Source organism: Quercus lobata, chromosome 3, assembly GCF_001633185.2.
Source record: "Quercus lobata isolate SW786 chromosome 3, ValleyOak3.0 Primary Assembly, whole genome shotgun sequence".
NCBI lineage: Eukaryota > Viridiplantae > Streptophyta > Magnoliopsida > Fagales > Fagaceae > Quercus > Quercus lobata.
In genome coordinates this window covers 41,433,292-41,456,312 of record NC_044906.1, presented here as the reverse complement: position 1 = coordinate 41,456,312, position 23,021 = coordinate 41,433,292, and the positions used below count along the sequence as shown (strand labels likewise).

The 23,021-nt window shown below is 36.4% G+C and overlaps 2 protein-coding genes and 1 non-coding gene across 3 annotated transcripts; 2 read left to right on the top strand and 1 right to left on the bottom strand.

Moving 5' to 3' along the window:
• Positions 1 to 4,087: 4,087 nt before the first annotated feature.
• Positions 4,088 to 6,053, top strand: LOC115982058 (pentatricopeptide repeat-containing protein At5g13770, chloroplastic). Its single transcript, XM_031104547.1, has one exon. The coding sequence runs from the start codon at positions 4,094 to 4,096 to the stop codon at positions 5,948 to 5,950; it is 1,857 nt and encodes a 618-aa protein (XP_030960407.1). The 5' UTR covers positions 4,088 to 4,093; the 3' UTR covers positions 5,951 to 6,053.
• Positions 6,054 to 8,511: 2,458 nt separating this feature from the next.
• Positions 8,512 to 9,947, top strand: LOC115982911 (lignin-forming anionic peroxidase-like). The gene is made up of 4 exons (XM_031105666.1): positions 8,512 to 8,727; positions 8,817 to 9,008; positions 9,283 to 9,448; positions 9,556 to 9,947. The coding sequence occupies exons 1-4, from the start codon at positions 8,512 to 8,514 to the stop codon at positions 9,945 to 9,947; spliced, it is 966 nt and encodes a 321-aa protein (XP_030961526.1).
• Positions 9,948 to 10,794: 847 nt separating this feature from the next.
• TRNAN-GUU lies at positions 10,795 to 10,868 on the bottom strand. The gene has a single exon. It is a non-coding gene; the product is annotated as a tRNA-Asn (tRNA).
• Positions 10,869 to 23,021: the final 12,153 nt, after the last annotated feature.

Sequence of the window (23,021 nt, the reverse complement as noted above, 5' to 3'; positions counted from 1 at the left end):
TTTTATAAATTCTACAAAGTAATTGTTATTAAAAAGAAGTATTAAATAATAGTTAGCTAAATATATATATTAAGGCTTTTTTTTTAAGAGAGAATATAACAGAGAAATTAGTGTCCGTTTGAGAATAACTTATTTAGTTTTTTTGCTGATTTTTTTTTTTTTGGTTAAAAGTGTGTTATAGTATACTTGTACTTTAAAAAAGCGAAGTTTAAAAAAATTTTATATAAAAGTTAAAAAAAAAAGGAAAAAAAAAAGCTAGCTTTATAAGTTGGTACCAAACACATTTAAAATAGACAAAATAATAAAAAATTTCCTTTAAAAAAAGCTATATATATCACATTACCTTCTTAAACGAGGGTAATCTTACATTAATGATGGGTAGGATATAATAATTTATTGAATGGACAAAATTGTCCATGCTAATGAATTTTATTTTCAAAATTACCCTAATATATTTTTATTAAGCCCTAGCCTCTTTCTCATCAAACTCAAATCCCAGCCTGCAGTTTCTTTAAGACATTCTCCCATCTCCCCATGTGTGTGTGTTAAAATACTTATTATTCTAAAAAAAATCCCAGCCTCCTCTCTCTCTCTCTCTCTCTCTCTCTCTCTCCACTAAGGGATGGTGGAGATTGGAGTATATTCTTGAATTTTAGTTTGTTCTTTGTTTATTTGTTTGGTGAGAAAGTGAAGAAAATGAATAAATTTTGTTTATTTTTTGTGGATCTAAGTTGTTTGGTTGGTGAGAAAGTGTGGGAAACAGAAAGAAAAATGTTTTAATTTTTATGGATTTGAATTATTTGGTTAGTGAGAAAGTGTGATAAAGATTTTTTTTTCCGTTATTTTCTAGATTTTAATTAAAAATTAAAATTTTGTTTAGTTTTGTAAAATGGATATTTTTGGAAATTCAAAAGTAAAAATTGTATTGATCCTGTGAATGTTAGGAGTCAATCAAGCACAGTAAAGTTATATCATTGTAATGAGAATACATGAATCTAACATTACAATAATGTTATATTATTGTAATGTAGCATCATGCAAACCAAATGCCCCCTTAAACTAATGTATGTGTAACAATTTGCACCATACCTTCTATTTGACAGTAAATTTGGATTAAAAAAAGTCACATGAGTCTCACATAACTTTTTGTGGTGTACATTTGTGTTAGAACCTCATTCATTTACCTTTTGTTCATGTGTTTGTTTCTAAAAAGAAAGGTGTTATTTTACTTTTATGCTAGATCCTTATCGAATTTAAAATCTTCCGTTGTTACCATTGCTTGTGACTAATAAAAACATACTACCCTCACTGACTTTTTTCACGTCACATAGTAACATTAAGAACACTAGCATTGAGTGTGCCAAATGACAAAATTTGGCATTTGGCACACCAAACACCAAAAAAACTCTCACCTCAGATGTTCCAAATGCTAAAAGATTTAGCATAGGTGAACGATACCGTTCCAAATTTGGAACGGTACAAACACAAATGCTAAAAAAAAAAAATCTTTTTCTCTCTCCTCTTACATATTTTTTCATCTCAGCCCCATGGGTCTTAGTCTCTTACTCTCTTCCTCTATCACTCCCTCCTCTCTCGCTCTCACCTCCACCTCACCATGCCGCCACCTAGCCACGCCAGCCACCTGCTACGCCACCAATTTGTGTTGGTTTGGTGCTATGGTCATGATTATTTGGTTATAAATTTGCTCTTATTTGTGGTGATATTATAATGCTCAATTTAATAATAATAATAATAATAATAGTATTAAAAAAAGTTATCCAACCCATGGGTCCAACTCGATCCATGTGGGTTAGGTTAGACCCCTGTGATGGGTTGGATTTTTTTTAACCTACCATAATAAGTTGGGTTGAAAAAACTTCCCAACCCGACCCATATACACCCTAATCTTTCTTTTTATTTCCTTGGCATCAAAACAACAAATCATCCATATTTTTATTATTTTAATTCTTATAATATTTTAAAATACATGCTCCCTCCATGGGTTTGGTAGCAAGAGGGAGAACAGCAACTTGGTTTACAAACTCAAAAAATCCTTGTATAGTCTCAAGTAAGCTAGTAGGCAACGGTTCTCTAAACTGTCTACTACTATCATTGGTCATGGTTTCATTCAGTCTAAGTATGATTATTGCATGTTTACCAGAGTACAAGGTGATGTTATCATTGTCATTCTAGTGTATGTAGAAGATATTTTGGTGGCTAGCAACAGTTTACAAGCTATTACAGATTTTAAAGAGTTTCTTCATGATCAATTCGAGCTGAAAGATGTTGGTACTTTAAAGTATTTCTTGGGATTGGAGGTGGTAAGAACTTCCAAAGGCATCAACTTATGCCAGAGGAAGTATGTACTAGATTCGCTTGTAGAAACTGGTCAACTTGCAGTCAAACCAGTGAAGTTACCAATGGAACAAAACCTGAAACCGTCAAACTATCATGGAGAGTTATTGACAGATCCCACATTATAGGAAACTAATTGGAAAGCTGTTGTATCTGACTTTAACCAGACCTGACATAACCTTCAGTGTACATCAGGTTAGTCAGTTCCTTTCACAGCCAAGGTAGCCACATCTTCAAGCAGCTACTAGGGTACTTAAATACTTAAAGGGCACACCTGGCCAAGGATTGTTCTTCTCTACTACTTCTAAGCTACACCTTAAAGGTTATTGTGATTCTAATTGGGCTAGCTGTCCTGATACCAGAAGATCGATCACTGGTTTCTGTGTATTCTTGGGCAATTCTCTCACATCTTGGAAGTCCAAAAAGCAGCACATAGTGTCAAGGTCTTCTACAGAGTCCGAGTATAGATCAATGGCAGCTCTTATGAGTGAATTTGTGTGGATGATTGCCTTGTTTAAGGATCTAGGAGTTGATCGTACTCAGCCTGTCCTTCTCTATTGTGACAGCCAAGCTGTAATCCACATAGCAGCAAATCCTGATTATCATGAGAGAACAAAACACATTGAATTGGATTGCCACTTTGTAAGTGAGAAGATACAAGATAAGGTAGTGAAGACTTTCCATGTTTCAACCAAACATCACCTGGCAGATCTACTCACAAAGCCACTTGGACATCAATAGTTCAATAACCTTCTTCTCAAGATGGGCATAAATAACATTTATATATGCTTCATCTTGAGGGGGAGTGTTGCAAAGATTGAAGACTGCAAGCTGAATGAAAACGACAAGTAGCTTAGCATTAAAGCAGTCTAAACTACCTGCAGCTTAGCAATATGTAACAAGTGTTTAAGTTTACACGTGCTCCACATGTGAGTCTGTTAGTGGTGCTTAGTAGAGTTAGTTATGCAGTTAATAGAGTCAGTTATTCTGTTTGTTAGCTTTTTCTTCTTTCCCTAATCTCAATTATGTCTAAATACGATTATCCCCAATCAATAATATTCACCGAAGCATTATTCATTCTTGGATTTCCTTTTCTGTTTTCAACTAGTATATTAATTGGAACTCTACTAGCATAATTGGTAATTAAATAATCAAATTAACTAATTCAATTAAGACCAATCAATTGGGGTTCGAATTCACTTTCAGATAGAATTCGGATTTTATAATATGGCATCCTATGTAACCTAAGATTCATAAAAATATAAATATGAACCCTGATTTAAATTTTATGAATCGCCATTTGAAGGCATATAGAGAGTATAGCTGTAGCTGAGATGGTTCACATATTGATTTTTGCTAACTAGTTTACATATGGTTGGAATAGGATTTTATTTCAATGGAAATAAATGAAAACATATCTTTTACGTCATACATGTATGCATATGTATTCTCTATTGCACAACATCTTAACCTCACGTAATTGTGGGGGCTACATATTGGGATAGAAAGGGAGGATACATGAGAATGTGATGGCCATAAAATAATTATTGGAAATGGAAGATTCCTTCTCTCCAAACATTACTTTGGAGGACGTGGAAAGCTTTGGTCCATAATTTTTCCACGTGTCGCTTGTTTAGTGGCTCATAAAATTCACATTCATAGCAAAAATCTCGTTAAGGATAAGGTATATATATAACCTCACAATCTCTCCCCCACAGCTTGAAACCTTATCTGCAAGATGGCCATTTCCTCTTATTCAGACTGGTCTTTAGCTTGCATTCACTCTCGCAGTCACAGAAATTCCCACATATTAACTTTGATCCCAACATGCAAAACCCTTCCCTTTTTCCCTGCAATTTCATGCTCAAAAGTCCAAAATTTTCAGTTCAACACCACAGGTTGCTCTTCTCCAATATTAGAAGAGGGCCAAGAGGCCTCTAGCAACTTGCCAGTGATCGAGTTGAATGTACCGTTTCAAGATTCTAAGCAAAACCCAGTACAAGATTCTGCAAAATTAAATGATTTCTTACGTGGGTTATTTGGAAGTCCTCAAACCGAGGATCTTGCTTTCGAGTACTATGAAAAAATGAAAGGAAGCCCAGAATTTAGACCGGAGAAATCAACTTTAAAGCATGTAATCAGGTATTTGTTACGTTCAAAGAAATGGTGTATGATTTTAGTAGTTTGTGATGATTTCAAGAACTACAATGCGTTGCCTGATAGTTCCACTTGTTCAAAATTGATTAGTAGTTGCATTAGAGCTAGAAAATTCAAAATTGTTGAGACTTTGCTTGAAGTTTTCAAATCTAATGGTAAAGTCAGTGTCTTGGCCTTTGGTTCTGCAATTAGAGGCTATAACAAGCTTCATATGTATAGAAGCACCATTGTAGCATTTGGGAAAATGAGATCTGCTGGAGTTGTTCTGGATTCTGAATGTTCATGCCATATTATGGAAGCTTATATGAGACTTGGTGATTCTGATAAAGTGGTTGAATTGTTTTGTGAATTAGAAAGTAGTCAACTAGATTTTTATTCATCACCGTTTTGCACTCGTATATATGGGACTCTAATTGAGTCTCTAGGCAAATCAGGAAGAGCTTTTGAAGCTCTTGAATACTTCAAAGAAATGACAAGGAAAGGAATTTCCAAGGATTCTTCGGTTTACTCTTCTTTGATTTGTTCTTTTGCAAGCTTGCGAGAAGTAAAGGTGGCCGAAGATCTTTTTGAAGAAGGGAAAAGCAAACAAATGTTGAGAGATCCGGGGCTGTACTTAAAACTAGTGTTGATGTATGTGAAAGAAGGACTAATGGAGAAGACACTTGAAATTGTTAAAGCAATGAAAAGTTCAAAGTTAAAAATTTCTGATTGTATATTCTGTGCAATTGTCAATGGCTTCTCAAAGAAAAGAGGATTTCTAGCTGCAGTTAAGGTATATGAAGAGCTAATTTCTCAGGGATGTGAACCAGGACAAGTTACATACTCCTCGATTATAAATGCATATTGTCATCTTGGGCTCTATTCGAAAGCAGAAATGTTATTTTCAGAGATGGAACAAAAGGGGTTTGATAAGTGTGTTGTGGCTTATTCTAGCATGATTGTAATGTATGGCAAAACGGGGAGGCCTAAAGATGCAATGAGGCTTTTGGCCAAGATGAAAGAAAGAGGGTGTGAACCAAATGTTTGGATTTACAATTCTTTGATGGAAATGAATGGAAAGGCCAATAATTTAAGGCAGGTAGAGAAGCTATGGAAGGAGATGAAGCGAAGAAAGGTTGCACCAGATAAGGTTAGTTACACTAGTGTTATTAGTGCTTATAGTAAAGCCAAGGAGTTTGAGACGTGCCTGAGATATTACAATGAGTTTAGGATCAAAGGGGGTGAGATTGACAAGGTCATGGCTGGAATTATGGTTGGAGTTTTTTCAAGGAGTAGTCGGATCGATGAGTTGGTGAAGCTTTTACGGGATATGAAATCTGAAGGAACACGATTAGATGGGAGGCTTTATCGATCATCGATGAATGCATTGAGGGATTCTGGGTTGCAAGTGGAAGCCAAATGGTTGCAGGAGTATTTTGCCAAAATGTACTTAGATTGAAGCACATTTTTCCTTTTTTAAATATTGATTTCTTCTCTTATATATAAATAGTGTATATTAAAATTTTTGTTGTATGATATTGCAATTTTTACCATTGGAACCAGATGAATTGCTACAAAACATTATTTTTCTTAGTTTTGCGGTAATTGATGATTTGTTCTAAAATATGATCATACTGCCCCAATTTCTTTGTATTTGGCAATTGGCATGTGGAATATGTGCTTGATAAAAAAACTGAGAAGCACATGAGAGCGCATAAGGTGATACATCAGTTTATAGCAAAGATTTTATAAAATCTTAATACCCACATGTTTCTCAAAAGGATGATTTACAAAACTATTTTTATTGGAGCTTGTTGGCCCCCAAAATGATATCATGTTGGATATTATCATGCAAGTTATGATGTTTCTATTTCAAAAATAAAAATAAAAAATTTACTATGCGAACATAATCTCCTTGTGTAAGATTTTTTGTTTTGGGAGTTCTATTTTCCTAGTTGATTTGGAAAGATTTTGGATCAAAAATGAAATTTGCAGTTTTTGACAAATGACAATTTGCATGAGCTACATGGATTGTAGATATCCCATTTTGATCTAACCCATAATCGAGGTTCCCAATCCTATGACAAAGAAGACCCGGCCACAACCAAAATTATCAGTATCGTGTCTATTAGTAACTACACTACTGAAGTGGCATACACCAGTGCGTGCATGGTGCATACGACTTAGAGATAAGAACCTTAAAATTGTTCACTTTCCATTTCTACTTAGGGATTTGTTTTGGTCAATTGCCTCTGCTAGATAGAATGTTGCACCAACTCCTCATTTTTTTTTTTTTTTTTTTAAGCTCAAATAGAAATCCTAATCTAATGAACCTAATGTACTATCCCCACCTCTCCATCCAAGACTACTCAAACTTTGGTCCTCAAACCCTACAAGCCTTTAAGACTTGGGGAAGTACTATTCCGCCCAGCGTGGGCGGTGGTGTTGCACCAACTCCTTAAAAGGCCTAAAAGCCTATAAATACCCCCCAGCACCCTCGTTTTCATAAGTTGAAGACAACCCTAAAGTCCATACCGAAACTCTACCGTATTTGCTTTATATTTGTTTTAATTTCCTCCCTTTATAAAGTGATAGGGCATATTCTTTGAGAGTTGGATTTAGTTTTTTGGGGTTTAATGATTAATCATTCGAAAAATAATGGTTAACTCATGGGTTTCAAGTTTCAACTATATCTCATTCGGTCCTTCATTTCCACCTCCTTTAGTCTCCTCTCAAATTAATAATACATTAGTGTTTAATTGCGTGCATATGCATGGGTACACTTAAAAACAATCACAATTTTATATATATATATATATATATATATATAATCTAATTGGATCTAGACTCTTCGGTTTTTACACTCAATAATTCACTTGCCACAAAAATTAAAAAACTAGATAGGACACATGGTGCAAATTTAAACTCCAATTAAAATTCAATTTAGAATCTAATTAAATTTAGAATCTTTAATTTTTGCACCTAATAATTTACTTGACATACAAATTTAAAAACTATATAAAACACGTGGCACAAAATTATACTCCAATTTAAAATTTAATTGAAATTTCTCTCAATTTTGATTATATATATATATATATATATATATTAGTTGTTCAAGTTTTGCTTTTGCACTTCACAACCAACGTACACCATTGTGGAAATCCATTTATGAATTGAAAACTATGGCTCGGCTCCAAAATCCCACCACTAGCTTAAATTTTAATTTTGTTTTATTATTATTATTATTATGTTTTGTTTTTGCTCTCTCCCAAATTTTCTCCATCCAAATCCTTTTTTTTGGATAAGGTCCGCCTTTAGGCCAAGACTTGAGCAAAGGTTTTATACCATTGATGCTATAATATAATTTGCCCATGTCATTGACTCATAGCCAGTTAAATACTTTAATTTTAAATCATAAATGAGGATACTTTTCACCGATATGATACAGTATTCGAGCAACATTAGAATTTTCTTAGGTTAGAACCAATGACAGTCAACCGCCCCGAAGGTCACATTCTGACCTTTAAAAATTTTGAAAAGTCGAAATTAATCACCTGCAAGCTGCACCGACTTTACATTTTTTACACTTAATCTGTGTGCTTTAATTGAAAGCAAACACACCAGCACTCCATGCTGCCCCACTAGAGTTTCATTGTTCAAATTTTTGATTCATTCTAATAATGAACTGGAATACATTGAGAAGGTAAAACATAGACTATTCAATGGAGGCGCTGTAATAGTCTGAATTTTATGAATTCTCCATTGTCAGAAAGATTATGAAGAATAGGTCACATACATGCACAAGAAGAATGTAACAAGGCAATGTGTTTACTTCTATTAGCACTATATATATAGGATACGAGGCTTGTGTTTCTAATCCATCCTACACTTCCCTCTAAACTTCTACTTGATTAGCTCTAATATTTACGTTCTTGGTATTTTGTATTGCATTTCCATAACTGAGCTGGTGCCTCTATCACAGTCAAAACCTTGGTTTTCATCTAAAAGGAACAGAACATGGCTTCTACTCGTACAAGTGTATGCTTGTTTCTTTCTATGTTATTGTTTCTCTCAAATATGCATTGTGAAGCACAACTATCTTCCACATTCTATGACAAAACATGTCCAAATGCACTTAGTAAGATCCGATCAGCTATCAGAACAGCGGTTTCTCGTGAGCGTAGAATGGCAGCATCACTCGTTCGGCTCCATTTCCATGATTGTTTTGTTCAGGTAATTTAAGTTCGCGGAATCATTTTGAGTTTTCACACAAACATAACGTAAGTAAATTTAACATGATAAATATAAATCAATTATTGCAGGGTTGTGATGCATCAATCTTGCTTGATGATGCTCCCTCAATATCGAGCGAGAAAAAGGCAATAAACAATGATCATTCAATTAGAGGATACGAGGTCATTGATGATGCCAAGTCCCAAGTAGAGAGCATTTGTCCTGGCATTGTATCATGTGCAGATATTGTTGCAGTTGCTGCTCGTGATGCATCTGTCGCTGTGAGTACTATTAATTTATAATCATTAGCACTCCTATCACTAAAAGTTTTGTAACTCAATAGCATTATTGATCTCTTTTATAAAGAGAGTCTTGGTTCAAAGCTCCGTGTTCTCTCACTTGTTGTAACATTTGAATTAAAAAATAAAAAATTGAAACATAGACTTATATCAACCTTGCCAATCATCACTAATATTGTTTGTGGTAGCCATAAGCATATGCTGTGTTATGATTAATCTACAAATTACTAATCACAATTTCTTAATATGAAATCAGGTGGGTGGACCAACATGGTCAGTGAAACTTGGAAGAAGAGACTCAACCACCGCAAGCCGTAGCCTAGCTGAGAGCAACCTTCCAAGCTTTAGAGACAGCCTTGACAGGCTAACATCCTTGTTTGGTAGCAAAGGTTTGAGTCAAAGAGACATGGTTGCCCTCTCAGGTTTGAGCCTAAATCTATGACATAATTAAAAAATAATAATAATAATTAATTACTTGCGTCACAATAAGTGCAACATGGTTAACTGAACTGGCTTCATTGAAATGCAGGATCACATACAATTGGCCAAGCAAGATGTGTGACATTCCGTGATAGGATACATAACAATGCAAGTGATATCGATGCAGGCTTTGCTAGCACTAGAAAGCGCAGGTGTTCACTTGATGATGCTAGCAGTGATAATCTAGCGCCCCTTGATTTGGTGACACCCAATTCTTTTGATAATAACTACTTCAAGAATCTCATTCAGAAGAAGGGCCTTCTTCAATCTGATCAAATACTCTTTAGTGGAGGATCCACAGACAGCATTGTTACAGAGTATAGCAAGAGCCCTTCAACTTTCAGTTCTGATTTTGCTGCTGCCATGCTAAAGATGGGAGATATTGATCCTAAGACTGGTTCTGAAGGACAGATTCGAAAGTTTTGCAATGTTGTCAATTAAATTGTCAGCTAATTTGCTTGTTAGTTTTATTCGTTTGGTGTGTCAATTTTTTCCTATTTCATTCTTCTCGAATTAAACAATAAATAGTGGGTGTGTAAAATGAGTTTAACGATTCTCATGGCACCCTACTAGTTCATTATAATTTGTGTAATCATTTTCAAAGTACAAGTGTACATCAGTAGTCATTATTATTCATCTGTTTATAAGCTTTTCAGGAAAAAGTCTTTCTTGTTTTAGATTAGATGGAATGAAAAAATGATTTTGCTCGTAAGAACTATCTCATTATAGGGTGTGCATTCAACCCACCAACCTAACCAAAAGTTAGTGTTTTGTAGAAAAAGCTTAATAAAAATCGCAGGTAGGCCATGGTGTTTTAACTCTCCATGTGGCTGAAATTTACATAAAACAATTTGGAATTCCCCATCATAAACATACAAATTGGTCCAAAGAAAGAGAGCTTGAACCTTGTCGACCAATGAAAATCACATACAAAAATTTAGAAAAAAAAAAAATGAAAATCACAGACAAATTAATCCGGTGATCCTGGAAGGCCAAAATTTTAAATTCACTATGTGGCTGAATTTTTTTTTTTTTTTTTTTTTTTTTGACATCACTACGTGGCTGAATTTTACACTAAACAATTTGATATTTCACATCATAAATTAGTGACATAAAATACATACACAAACTAGGAAGAAAGTTCATGAAAATTAGAATCAATTATTAAATTTGGTTTAATAAAAAAATTTGAAAATTAAAAAGCATGAAAATTAGAATCAATTATTAAATTTGGTTTGGTAAAAAAAATTGAAAATTAAAAAATTAAAAATATCAAAGCAAAAATCAACGCTAGAAGGAGGGCTTGAACCTCCGACCTTGTGGTTAACAGCCACACGCTCTAACCAACTGAGCTATTCCAGCTATATAATACAAATATATAAATTACTTTTAGATTTCTTAAACAATTGCTGTATACACGATTCTAGATATACATGCGACTATTCCCCAGGCTTGAGAGATTCCATTCAGTCATCCTTTGTGGGTCCCACGATCCGGCTATAATAATGCACCTAGGGGAAATACATTACGTAATTACCAACTTAGCCCCCAAAAAAAATAAATTTTCCTATTGTAGTTGAATTGGAACTTCTTTATGCATACAGCGCTCGAAAGTCTATAGGCGAAAAATGGTTGGAACTTCTTAGAAAAATTGAATTATTAAATGTTAATTATCATTTAAAGTTCTGAGAAGTGAGAACAACAATAACAAATTAACAATAAAAGTTGGTTCTTATATAATCTCCCTCTCGTAGGGCATCTCCCTCTCGTAGATACGAGCTTCTCCCTCCCCTAGGATTCTCCTAAGGGCATCTTTTCATTGCTTTCGTTTGGTTTTATTCTTTGATTCTCTTTTCTCTCGTAGTATGGCAGACGATGTATTGGATAGATTGGAAAGTATGAGGTTAACTGCAAAAGAAGAAGACATAATCGTAATTCTGGAGGAAGGAAGACGGGAGGAGATAGAAAGTTGTATGCTGAGCTTGATCGGAAAATTTCTCACGTGTAAACCTTTCAACAAACGGGCGGCAAAGAATACTATCCGTAGAGCTTGGGGGTTAGAAGATGGGTTACAAATTGTGGAGGTTGGAGGAAATTTGTTTCAGTTCAAATTCAAAACAGAGTTTGACCTGGAGCGAATTCTTACAGGAGGACCATGGACTTTTGACAACCAACTACTTATGCTGAAGAGGTGGCAAAAGGGTATGAATTCCAGCAATGTCAAGTTAGAATCTGCTTCTCTTTGGGTTCAAATATGGGGGGCGCCGTTTGATATGTTCTCTCCATCTGTGGCGAGGGTGGTTGGAAGTAGATTGGGTGAGGTGGAGGAGGTTGAGCAACGGCGTAATCAGGACGCCCAAAACTTCTTCATGCGGGTTCGGGTGGCTTTACCAATATCGAAACCTTTACGCAGAGGAGGGTATCTAGCTGGTTCTGATGGTGAACGGGTGTGGGTTACTTTCAAGTATGAGAGGTTACCATTGTTTTGTCATTTTTGTGGCTGTCTTGGTCATGACCTTAGAAACTGTGCTGGGTATTTTACAGCAACAAAGAAGGGGACTTCAGTGCAGGTTCAGTATGGTGACTGGTTGAAAGCAGTAGGTGGACGCCCTAGGTCACCACCCAAAAGAAATAACTCAGGTGCTCCGGAGGCCAATTCTATGGATCATGATCGTGCCGAGGGAGGTTCAGATAAACAGTCGGTTTTGAAGCAGGCTCAGACGGCGGCGGTGAGTCACTTAAGAAACCCTAGTGAGGAGACGTTACATGGAGAAGGAAACAACGATAATCCAGGGATCTCCCCGGATTTTCAGCCAAACTGTCCTGTGTTTCTTGGTAATAATGACGCCATTATGGAAAGGATGGTAACGAAATATGTGGGAAGCGTTACTGAAGAGCAAAATTTGAATTTAAACGTGGACCCAGAGCATGTGGACTCTGCTACAACAAACATTTCCACGGATGGGCCTGTTATTAAGCCCAAACCAAAATGGACACGTATTCCACGTATTGGAGATGGGCCTAAAACAACTGAGGAAAATAAAACACATGCATACGTGGGTAAGAAGAGAACAATGCCACAGCTGGATGGCGATGATTATGAAGGTTTGGCAGCAACACGCATCAAACAGCAGAAGGTGGATGAACAACAGACAAACTTTATTGAAAAATCGGCGAGGGTGGATGCCCACCCTTGCCAGAAGCAATGAGGCTTTTGAGTTGGAACTGCCAAGGGCTTGGGAACCCCTGGACAGTTCGAAGCCTTCGCAATCTTGTGAGGGTGCAAGCTCCTAAAGTATGTTTCCTTATGGAGACGAGATTGGACAGAGACGGTTTTGAGGATTGGTGTGGTGATTTGCCATACCCAAACAAACTTATTGTGAAACAACCTGATACAGGAGGTGGGCTGGCTCTTATTTGGAAGGAGGATGTGAAGTTAGATCTTATTAACTATACGGTGCACCATTTTTTGGTCAGAGTAGTTGAGGTAGATGGCTTTGCTTGGTTTCTAACATGTTTCTATGGGTGGCCAGAGACAAATTATCGAGCTAAATCTTGGGCTTTGCTAAATCATCTCAGGTCCTTTGTAGATGGGCCTTGGTTATGCATTGGTGACTTTAACGCTATTCTTAGCTCTTCAGAAAAACTTAGTCGGCGGCCAGCTCATGCTAAACTTATGGATGATTTCAGAGAGGCACTTGAAATGAATAACCTTGCAGACTTGGGATATCAAGGTTACCCATTTACTTGGAATAATAAAAGGCCTGGTGAAGCAAACACGAAAGAACGACTAGATCGAGCAGTAGCGACTGAAGATTGGAGAGACAAGTTCCCATTGACAACTGTGACCCACCTCTCATCTCATGCATCGGATCATGCACCTACCATTCTTCAAACACGAACTGACAGGAAGTTCCAGAATAGAAGGAACTATGGATTTAAGTTCGAGGAATCTTGGCTTCTCTGGAATGACTGTGAAGAAGTTGTTAAGGACGCCTGGGAGAAAAGTTCTAATGGAGGTTCCGCACTTGCAATTACAAAGAAGAAGATTGAGACATGTGGGGCTGAGGTGCGAACTTGGGGAGCATCGAAAACGCATCCTGATTCAGAGGAAATAAAAAGACTTCAGAAGCGGGTTGAGGAACTCAACTCTGCTGATTGTACCGTGGAGAACAGAGCAGAATTCCTAGAAGTCAGCAAGTGCCTGGATAATCTCTTAAGACAGCAGGAGATTTACTGGCATCAACGATCTCGAATTCCTTGGTTGAAGCATGGTGACAAGAATTCAAAGTTTTTTCATTTTAAAGCTTCACAGCGGAGGCGGAGGAATTTTATACAAGGAATTAGAGACTTAGAAAATAATTGGGTGGAGGAACAGGAGGACATTGCTGATGTGGCGACCAACTACTTTGGGAATTTGTTTAGTGCAGGGGTGTGTGACCAAATTGGAGAATGTCTAAATGCAGTCTCTCACAAGGTTACTGATGATATGCGGCAAACTTTGTCCAATGAATTCACTGCACATGAGATAAAGGAAGCTTTGTTTCAAATGGGACCCACAAAAGCTCCTGGACCCGATGGTATGAATGCCCTTTTCTATCAAAAATTTTGGCACATTGTTGGTGATAATGTAATCTCTGCTGTGTTGGATTTTTTTTAATTCTGGTGTTTTGGTGCTTGAAATAAATCATACCAATATCGTGTTGATTCCCAAGGTAATGGCCCCTGAAAAAATGTCGGATTTTCGACCTATTAGCTTATGCAATGTGATTTATAAAATCATATCAAAGGTGTTGGCTAACAGGTTAAAGCAAGTTCTTCCACATATTATTTCTTCCACTCAAAGTGCTTTTGTTCCGGGTCGTCTTATTACTGACAATGTGTTGGTGGCATGTGAAACCTTACATTCCATGCGTGGGAGGAGGAAAGGAAAAACAGGTTTGCTTGCTCTGAAATTAGACATAAGCAAAGCTTATGATCGAGTGGAATGGGCATTCTTGAAGGGTATTATGGTAAAATTGGGCTTCCCGGATAATTGGATAAATTGGGTGATGACATGTGTGAGTACTCCTACTTTTTCTGTCCTTATTAATGGCAAACCTTTTGGACATATTACTCCATCTAGAGGGCTCCGTCAAGGGGATCCCCTTTCGCCTTATTTGTTTCTCCTATATGCAGAAGGTTTTTCTTCTTTGCTGTTTCAAGCAGAGGTTGAAGGGCGCCTACATGGGGTTTCTATTTGCAAGCGAGCACCAAGAATCTCCCATCTACTTTTTGCTGATGACTCTTTGCTCTTCTGCTAGGCTACCCAAAAGGAAGTTAATGAGGTTAATGGGATCCTACAAATATATGCAAGTGCATCGGGGCAATGCATTAATTTGGAGAAATCATCGGTTTTGTTTAGTAGTAATACACCTGAAACACAAAAGGAGTGGACAAAGGCGACCTTAGGAGTGAAGGAGGTGGAGTACTTTGAATCTTACTTGGGCTTGCCTACTTTTATAGGGCGTGCAAAATACCAGACTTTTGCTTTTATAAAGGATAGAGTCTGGAAAAAACTACAAGGTTGGAAAGGAAAATTACTCTCTAGAGCGGGTAAAGAAGTGTTAATCAAGGCAGTGGCTCAATCCATTCCGACCTACACAATGGGGGTATTCCAGTTACCGGTAAAGCTATGTAATGAACTCAGTGCGATGTGTGCAAGGTTTTGGTGGGGGCAAGTGGAGAATGAAAGGAAGATACATTGGAAGAGTTGGGGAGTGCTATCTCAGGCCAAGAAGGATGGTGGGATGGGCTTTAGGGATCTAAGGGCTTTCAATTTGGCTTTGTTGGCTAAGCAAGGGTGGAGATTGATGCAAAGCCATGACTCTCTTTTATATCAATGCTTCAAATATCGATACTTCCCACGGTGTAATTTTTTGGAGGCTAGTGATTCACCAAATAGCTCTTTTATCTGGAAGAGCTTAATGGCAGCCATGCCTATTTTAAAACAAGGGTGCTGTTGGAGAGTCGGGGATGGGTCCTCAATTAGAGTCATAGAGGACAGATGGATTATAAACTATCCAACCAATAAGGTCCTTCACCCTCCAGAAGAACAGGATTGGGAATGGAGAGTATCTGACCTCATAGATCAGACGTCCAGAAGTTGGGATAGGGAGCTGGTTTGGTCAAAATTTCATAGGGATGACGCTGAAGCGATATGATTCCGCTGAGCCATCGAAATGTTTCGGACTCACTACTTTGGCTTCACACCAAGGATGGTCGGTACTCGGTAAGGTCAGGGTATTATTTGGCTAGACAAATTTTAAGGTCTGATAATTGGGCTGAATGTTCCTCAGGGTGTAGTGGCCGTGATGTGTGGGAGAAGCTGTGGAAGTTGAAGGTTCCGAATAAAATAAAAGTCTATGGGTGGAGGGCTTGTCAAGATATTTTGCCCACAAGGGCAAACTTGGCTCGAAGGAAAATATTGGAAGATGAGCACTGTGAAGTATGCAAGACAGCTCCGGAGACTGGAATTCATGCTTTATGGGAATGTCCGGTGGCCTAGGATGTTTGGTCGGGTAGTTTGGTGAGACTGCAGAAATGTACCCAAGGTTACGATAATGTGTTACAACTTTTTGGGGAGTTACTCAACCGTTTGTCTAGAGAGGAGTTTGAATTATTTTTGACTCTGTCATGGGTTATTTGGAATCAGAGAAACGCCATAATACATGGGGGGAAGATTAAAGATCCTGGACAACTGTGTAAACAAGCAGAGGTTTACCTACTTGAGTACCGTCAAGCACAAGACCAGCTATCAATACCAAGTAGACAGCAGAGTGTGACTCAGTGGCAGGCCCCTCCTATCGATCGCTATAAACTGAACTTTGATGCTGCCATCTTCACGGAATTGGGTTGTTCAGGATTTGGTGCGATTGTTCGGAATGAGCGGGGAGAAGTCATGGCGGCCTTGTCTGTTAAAGGACCTCTGGTTTGGAATAGTGAAGAAGCTGAAGCACTTGCATGTCGAAGAGCAATGGAGTTTGCCATTGATGCTGGCTTTGCTGAATTGATGATTGAAGGAGATAATGTGAATGTTATGAAAGCGGTATGCTCCAACAGTATGGACAAGTCTAGGTTGGGTCATGTTTTCCAGGATATCCAATGTCTTGTACACGGTCTGAGATGGAGTTCTGTCAGTTGTGTTAAGCGGGGTGCTAATGGCGCAGCACATTCCTTAGCTCGCTTTGCTCGTTATGTATCTGAGGAAACAATCTGGTTAGAGGAGTGTCCTCCTCCAGCTAGTGATGCTCTGTACCAAGATTTGTTAAGTTTAAATTGAATGAAAAGTCGGGTCTTTTTTCAAAAAAAAAAAACAATAACAAATTAACAATACAAAACCCAAACCATATTCCATAAACTTGTGGACTGTCTATGAACATATATTATGCAAGCTATCAACCTACAAAAAGAATATATATATATATATATATATATATGATTTGGGTTCAAGTTACATCTGATGTAACTTTAAACAATATTACACCACTCAATATTTTTGAATTTGATGCGAATATTGACAAATCCACTGTTAGATTACATTATTTCGTATATTCTCCATACTTGCAAAATTTCAAGGTGATCAAAGATTAATAGTCATGTCATTAATCAATTGTTAAAATTCAAGTTTTTATAATTTAAAATAATGCATAAAAGATGAATTTATGGATCAAATTGTAAATAACATCCGATGGATATGAAAATTGACATGCATGTTAAGAATATATAGAACATGTAATTCAACAGTTAAATTTTCAAAAGATTAATTCAATAACAAGTTATTAGGTGTTGTAACATTTCTTAGAGTTACACCAGCAGTAACTTGAACCTAACTATATATATATATATATATATAGGCTTCGGATTAGTTCTTAACAAAAAATTTTACACTAATCATAAAAACATGCAGAGTTATATAAAGCATTAATTAGATTAATAGTCAAAATATTTTTATTTCAATACAATGAAATTCTATCCAAACTTAGAATTAAAAAATCTAAGAAAAATTAAATTAACAACTAACCACCTATGATCTGTTGTGAAAATGTTATGGACGTAACACTTCTCTTTACGTAAAAGAGTTAAGAAATTTCAGATTTTTATTTAAAGCATTTAATAGAAATCTGAAATTTAAAAGCATTTAGAAGATTACCAATAAAAGTATTTAAAAGATTTTTTAATTACTCAGTAATTTATTTAAATTTTAAAAATTCATGTTGGATAAATATGAATAAAAATGAAGTTAATTTATGAGTCAAAACGAGTTGATATTAAAACGGACTAATCCATCTTAACACGAAAAACCAGATCAATTTGAATTTATTACAAGGCCGAAGAGGTCTATAGAAAATAGACTCATTTATTATTTGTATCAAAGTGGATAGATTTGCTTTGACATAAACTCATTTACATTACACATCAACCATGAAAAATCATGTCATATAGTGGCGGTTCCAGGAATTTTGTTTAGGGGTGTTATTAAGAAATTTAAATTTAATAAAAAAAGAACTTGAATATATGAGTTATTGACCCAAAAAAAAAGTTTTACAATTTTGAATTGTTACATAATAGTTCATTATGAGTATTTATTGCCAATGTGGATAGCTATGACCATTTTATTTTGTTATGTCTAATATTTTTATTTTTATACAGTTGTTATTATTTATTTGTCATTGTTTTTATAAAAATATTTTAAACTAAATGACTAAACTCAACTTATTGGATCTGTATTAATTAATTAACGCACACAATCACACTTATTCATACAATTTAACCAATCAAATGTTTAAACAATCACTAACTTTACAATTTTTTTTTCTTGAATTTTTCTAACTTTACAACAAAAAGTTATTATAACATAGCAACAATACTCACATGTAACAAACCCTGTTTATTTTCTAATTATTAAATTATATAAAGTTTGTTGAGGCCCATTTTAGTAAAGAAAGAAGAAAAGGGCTAGTGGCAAGAAGAAGCCCAACAATATAACAAAGAGTGAAGAAAGAAGAATTAGCAAAGTGAGGAAAAAAAAATCATTAAGCCCGAGTGGTAGGAATAATGGTCCACAGGCCTACAAAATAGTAAAAAATGTCCCAAAGAAACCAAATAGGCCCAAGGGAGCTTAGAGAAGGAAGTAATAAGCCCATGGGAATTATCAGAAATGGAAAGCAAGCAAAATGGATCGAAGGAGCCCAAAGAAAGGAATTAGTAAATGGGATTGGTGCAAAGGCCAACAAACCCCCAAAAGTAAAAGATATGGTAATTGGGCCAAAGAAGCCCAAAAGATGTAGAAAAAGCCTATGGAAATGTAAAAATGGAATGGGCCAAAGATGCCCAAAGGAATGAAACGGGTCAAGGAAGCCCAAAAGAAGGATATGGGCCAAGGAAGCCCAAGATGGCATGAGAATTAACCCAACAGAAATACTGGGCAACGTGAATTGAATAAAGGAAAGTACATGGCAAGCCCAAAGGAGGTCCAGCAAGTACAAGTCAAGTGGCAACATGGCAAAAGCAATGGAGTGGCGTGGCAGGAATACTAGTTGGCCCACAAACCAACAATAAAGAGAAACAAAGGCTGAATTAAAGAAGAAATGGCCCTTGCCCTAGTAAGACCCAGCCTAGGAAGGATAAAAAATGCAAAGAATAAAGACCCAAACTCACCCACGCCACAAAAGGTTAAAAATAAGCAGTAGGAGTGCGTAGCAAGACCAGACAAACTTACAGGCAATGGCAAACTCATGAACGGCAGATAAACCATGAACTCACATAGGAGTGGAGCACGCATAAGGCTCAGGTACCACCCACTTGTACCCAGCCAATACAAGTGTGATGGGCCATGAGCCAAAGGTAAGAGAGGGTATGGTTTGGTGGTGGGGAGAAGGGAGAAGGGAGAAGTCTATTCTGGGATTCCCGCTCAAACTCTTTTAGGAAAAATGTCCTACTCAGATGACATACCACCCAAAAGAGGGAAAGATGAGTTGGAATCACTATGTGCATGTCAGAGGAGTTAGTAAGAGAGAATACCCAACCCTTATCCGAATAGGGATGCTACGGAGAGAGAAAAAAAAAATCTTTTTTGTCTGGGAATGGAACGTGGCACAGCTAGCACAGAGTAGTGGTGAATGATGATGGCTAAGTAGCCAACAAACCAGTGGGTGGTCTGGGAAGGACACCTACACTAGGCCAAAAGTAGTTGAGGGGTAAAACAGTAAAATTCTTCACGGCAAGAAGTATAAAAAGACCTTAGTTGTGTACAATAAACGAAGGGGAGAACAACAGGAGGCAAGTGGAGAGTAAGTAAAAACAAGTGAGGAAAATAGCAAGAAAGAAAAAATAAAGAAGAATAGAGGAAATATAGGAATAAAAAAGGAAATGGAGAGCAAAGAAAAAAAAGAGTGGATAGAAAGGGAATTGAGGAAGCAAGAGTGTGATAAGGCATGCACTAATAGGCTACTCCCTTCTCTCCCTCTCTACAGCCAACTCTCTAGCAAGATTAAAGAATTTGAAGATAAGCCATTTAGGCCCATACTTTCAAAGTAGGCAATTTTCATGGCAGGATTTCCCTGTGAGATTGCCTACATTGAAGAGTAGTTCCCTTCCTAGATTTAAATCTGTTAAAAAACCAAGCACAACAAACTGGTCCTCCTTTTTCTTTTTTATTGATTAATCAAGCATTGACGTTATTCCTTTTTCTTCATTATTGTCACTAACCTATTTCTGCCGTACTCATATCGTTGTATTTTCCTTACTAAGAAAGTGGTTTAATTATTGTCTCTGGTTGGCAGCAAATATATTCTTCTTGTTTTATTATACTATGCCCTTCTGTTATAACATTTTTGTGACAGCATCTTCTGCCGTGGGTACATGACCAAGATCTTAGTAAAGGGGTCCTAGCTTGCACACAAGCTAGCTTGAGTTAAGTTTCAATTAGGTCAGTCTCGACTCTGCTACCCCATAACTATTAGGCCACAATGTGGCAGGAAGCAATCTAGCCCAGAAGTACAGAAAGGCCCACCACAAAGTTATATTATATCTATACTATACACACAAACATCCACACACATCATTATTCACACAAATAACTTCTTCTTTTTTAGGAAACAGTAATACTTATTAGAACACACGAACACGAAAGTAGTATATAGAATTTTTTAAATAGGCTTATAATATATTATATAACCTGAGTACCACTACAAAAGGATCTAACATTTGTAGTTGTAGCCTAGGATTATAAGAACTGAAACTCTAATAACAAAAAATAAAACACACAATCAATATTAGACACACTCACACACATATAATATAAATTTATAATAAAGAGTAACACTTACAATTCACAAAAATTACTCTTACTCTTAGAGTTAGAAATAGTTATAATGAGAGTGTATAAAATTTAAGTTAGGGTGTGCAAAAATATTTTCAAAAATAAATTAAAGTATTAAACATCAAAAAATAATTTATATATATATATATTTATATATATATATATATATATATTTTTTTTTTTTTTTTGAAGTTAGGGGGTTCATTTGAACCCCCCCTAAACAAAGTGTACTGCCACCCTTGTGACATATGTATATTACATCAAACATTGTCACCCTTAATTATCTGTTGTTATTTCTTTGAAATCAGGGCATGCAGCTTGTTTTCAAAAATGAGACTAGTCTAATAATTAAAGTTTGAACAAATTTTATATACATATATAATTATAAATAAAAGGAAAATTTATAAAAGTGTAATATAAGCTAGAGAAAAGCCACTGAATACATCTTTGATGGGGGCAAAGGGCAGAAATCTTCATCTCAGATTGTCATCCAAGTTAGTGGATTTGCCCACCCATTAATTGGTAGAAACTCAATTTAGATGGAAAAATTTGCTAAATATTACCTAACCAAACTTATTTAGTTATGTAACACTTTTTTGGAACTCAAGTTCCAAGTATTATGTTCCATCAGATTGTCATTATGGTCAGAACTCAAGTCTAGTAAACTCAAGTTTCACTTGGAACTTGAGTTTAACAAACTCGAGTTCCAAAAAAGTGTCACATAACTAAATAACTTTAGCCTGGTACTTTTTTCATAAGTTATTCCTAAAATTATGTTATTTAACAAAAAATGCCAAATTCAGATTCTTCTCTATGAAATCCTAGTATGGCCAGGAAAGGTGGACTTACAAGGAATGCTAACAGAGATTGGATTAGAGGATACACTAGAGCTATTGGGAATACTACGAGCGTTGCAGCGGAGTTGTGGGCCGAGAAAGATGGTTGTGGGTTCTTATTTTGGACAATACCCAGGCCTAAGTGGAATTAAAGATCCTGGGCTCCTAAAGAGCTTTATACTTGTTGTTTGGTGGAGTAGGCTTGGTTCACCGCAGCTATATTGGACTGATTACGAATCAAGTTGTCCACAAAACATGGACCATACAACACATACATATTCATACATACATACATACATACATACATACATATATATATATATATATATATATTGTAAAGAAACAGTAAAGAAATAAAGAAAAAAGGTAAATAGAGACGTCAAGGATCCTCAGAAAATAAAATGATATTTCATTATATTGAGTTTTAATACATTGGGTCCTTCTTTCCACTGGGATATGCCACAAGGTTCAAATAAGTTACAAAGTCACAGACTTAGATAACTCTTTGTAGGCTTCTAAGACTTGTGAGGTTTGAATCCCTTTGAATTCAAGTGTATCCTCTAGTGCTTATCTCAAGATCCCTCACAGTGTTTTCCCTCTTCTCTCATTTTTTGAATTTTAAAGAAGTCTTTCAAAGGTTTTTTTTTGGCTCTAATTAGTTATTGCTAAATGAATTTTGTTGATGGCTTGATCCTCTTTTATAGTACCTTCCTAGGGTTTTTGGTGTGCCATTGATTCCCTCCATTTGCTACCCTAGATACCATAACCAATATTGTGTCAGCAACATTAGTAGCTGGTCCTTTCCTTATTTTCTCACTACATCCTTCTTTTGAGGTTTCTCTTTAAAAAGTTCCCAGCTAAACTTCTTCTTTTGGGGGGTCCTAAAGGCTGACTTTCAATCTACTCTTCCCAAAACTTCTAGATGGACCTTTTCAAACCCCACCTTTTGGCTGCTTCTCCTTTTGTCCTTATCTCTAAATGGGTAGATTCCTTCCTGTCAAGCTGAAAGATCCTCAGCCACATTCCTTCATGGTTCAACTTCTGGCGCTCCTCTAGGTATCAGGCTCCCTTTTATCAAGTGTTGATTCTTAAGTCATTAGCTTTTTTCTGAGTCATAGGCGGCTAATGGGGCATGCCTATCTTCGTTCCTTGTGTCCATAAGCATGCTCTCTTGAGTTGTCCAAATCCCAACTAGCTCTTTTTTGCATTTCCTAAGGATCCCCTTGGTTTTGGCAATTCCAAGGTATCCTAATCCTGTCCCTTTCTGAGCTCCTCGAGAATTCTTCTCACAAAGGCTGGGCTGAGCCCCTCTTTTCC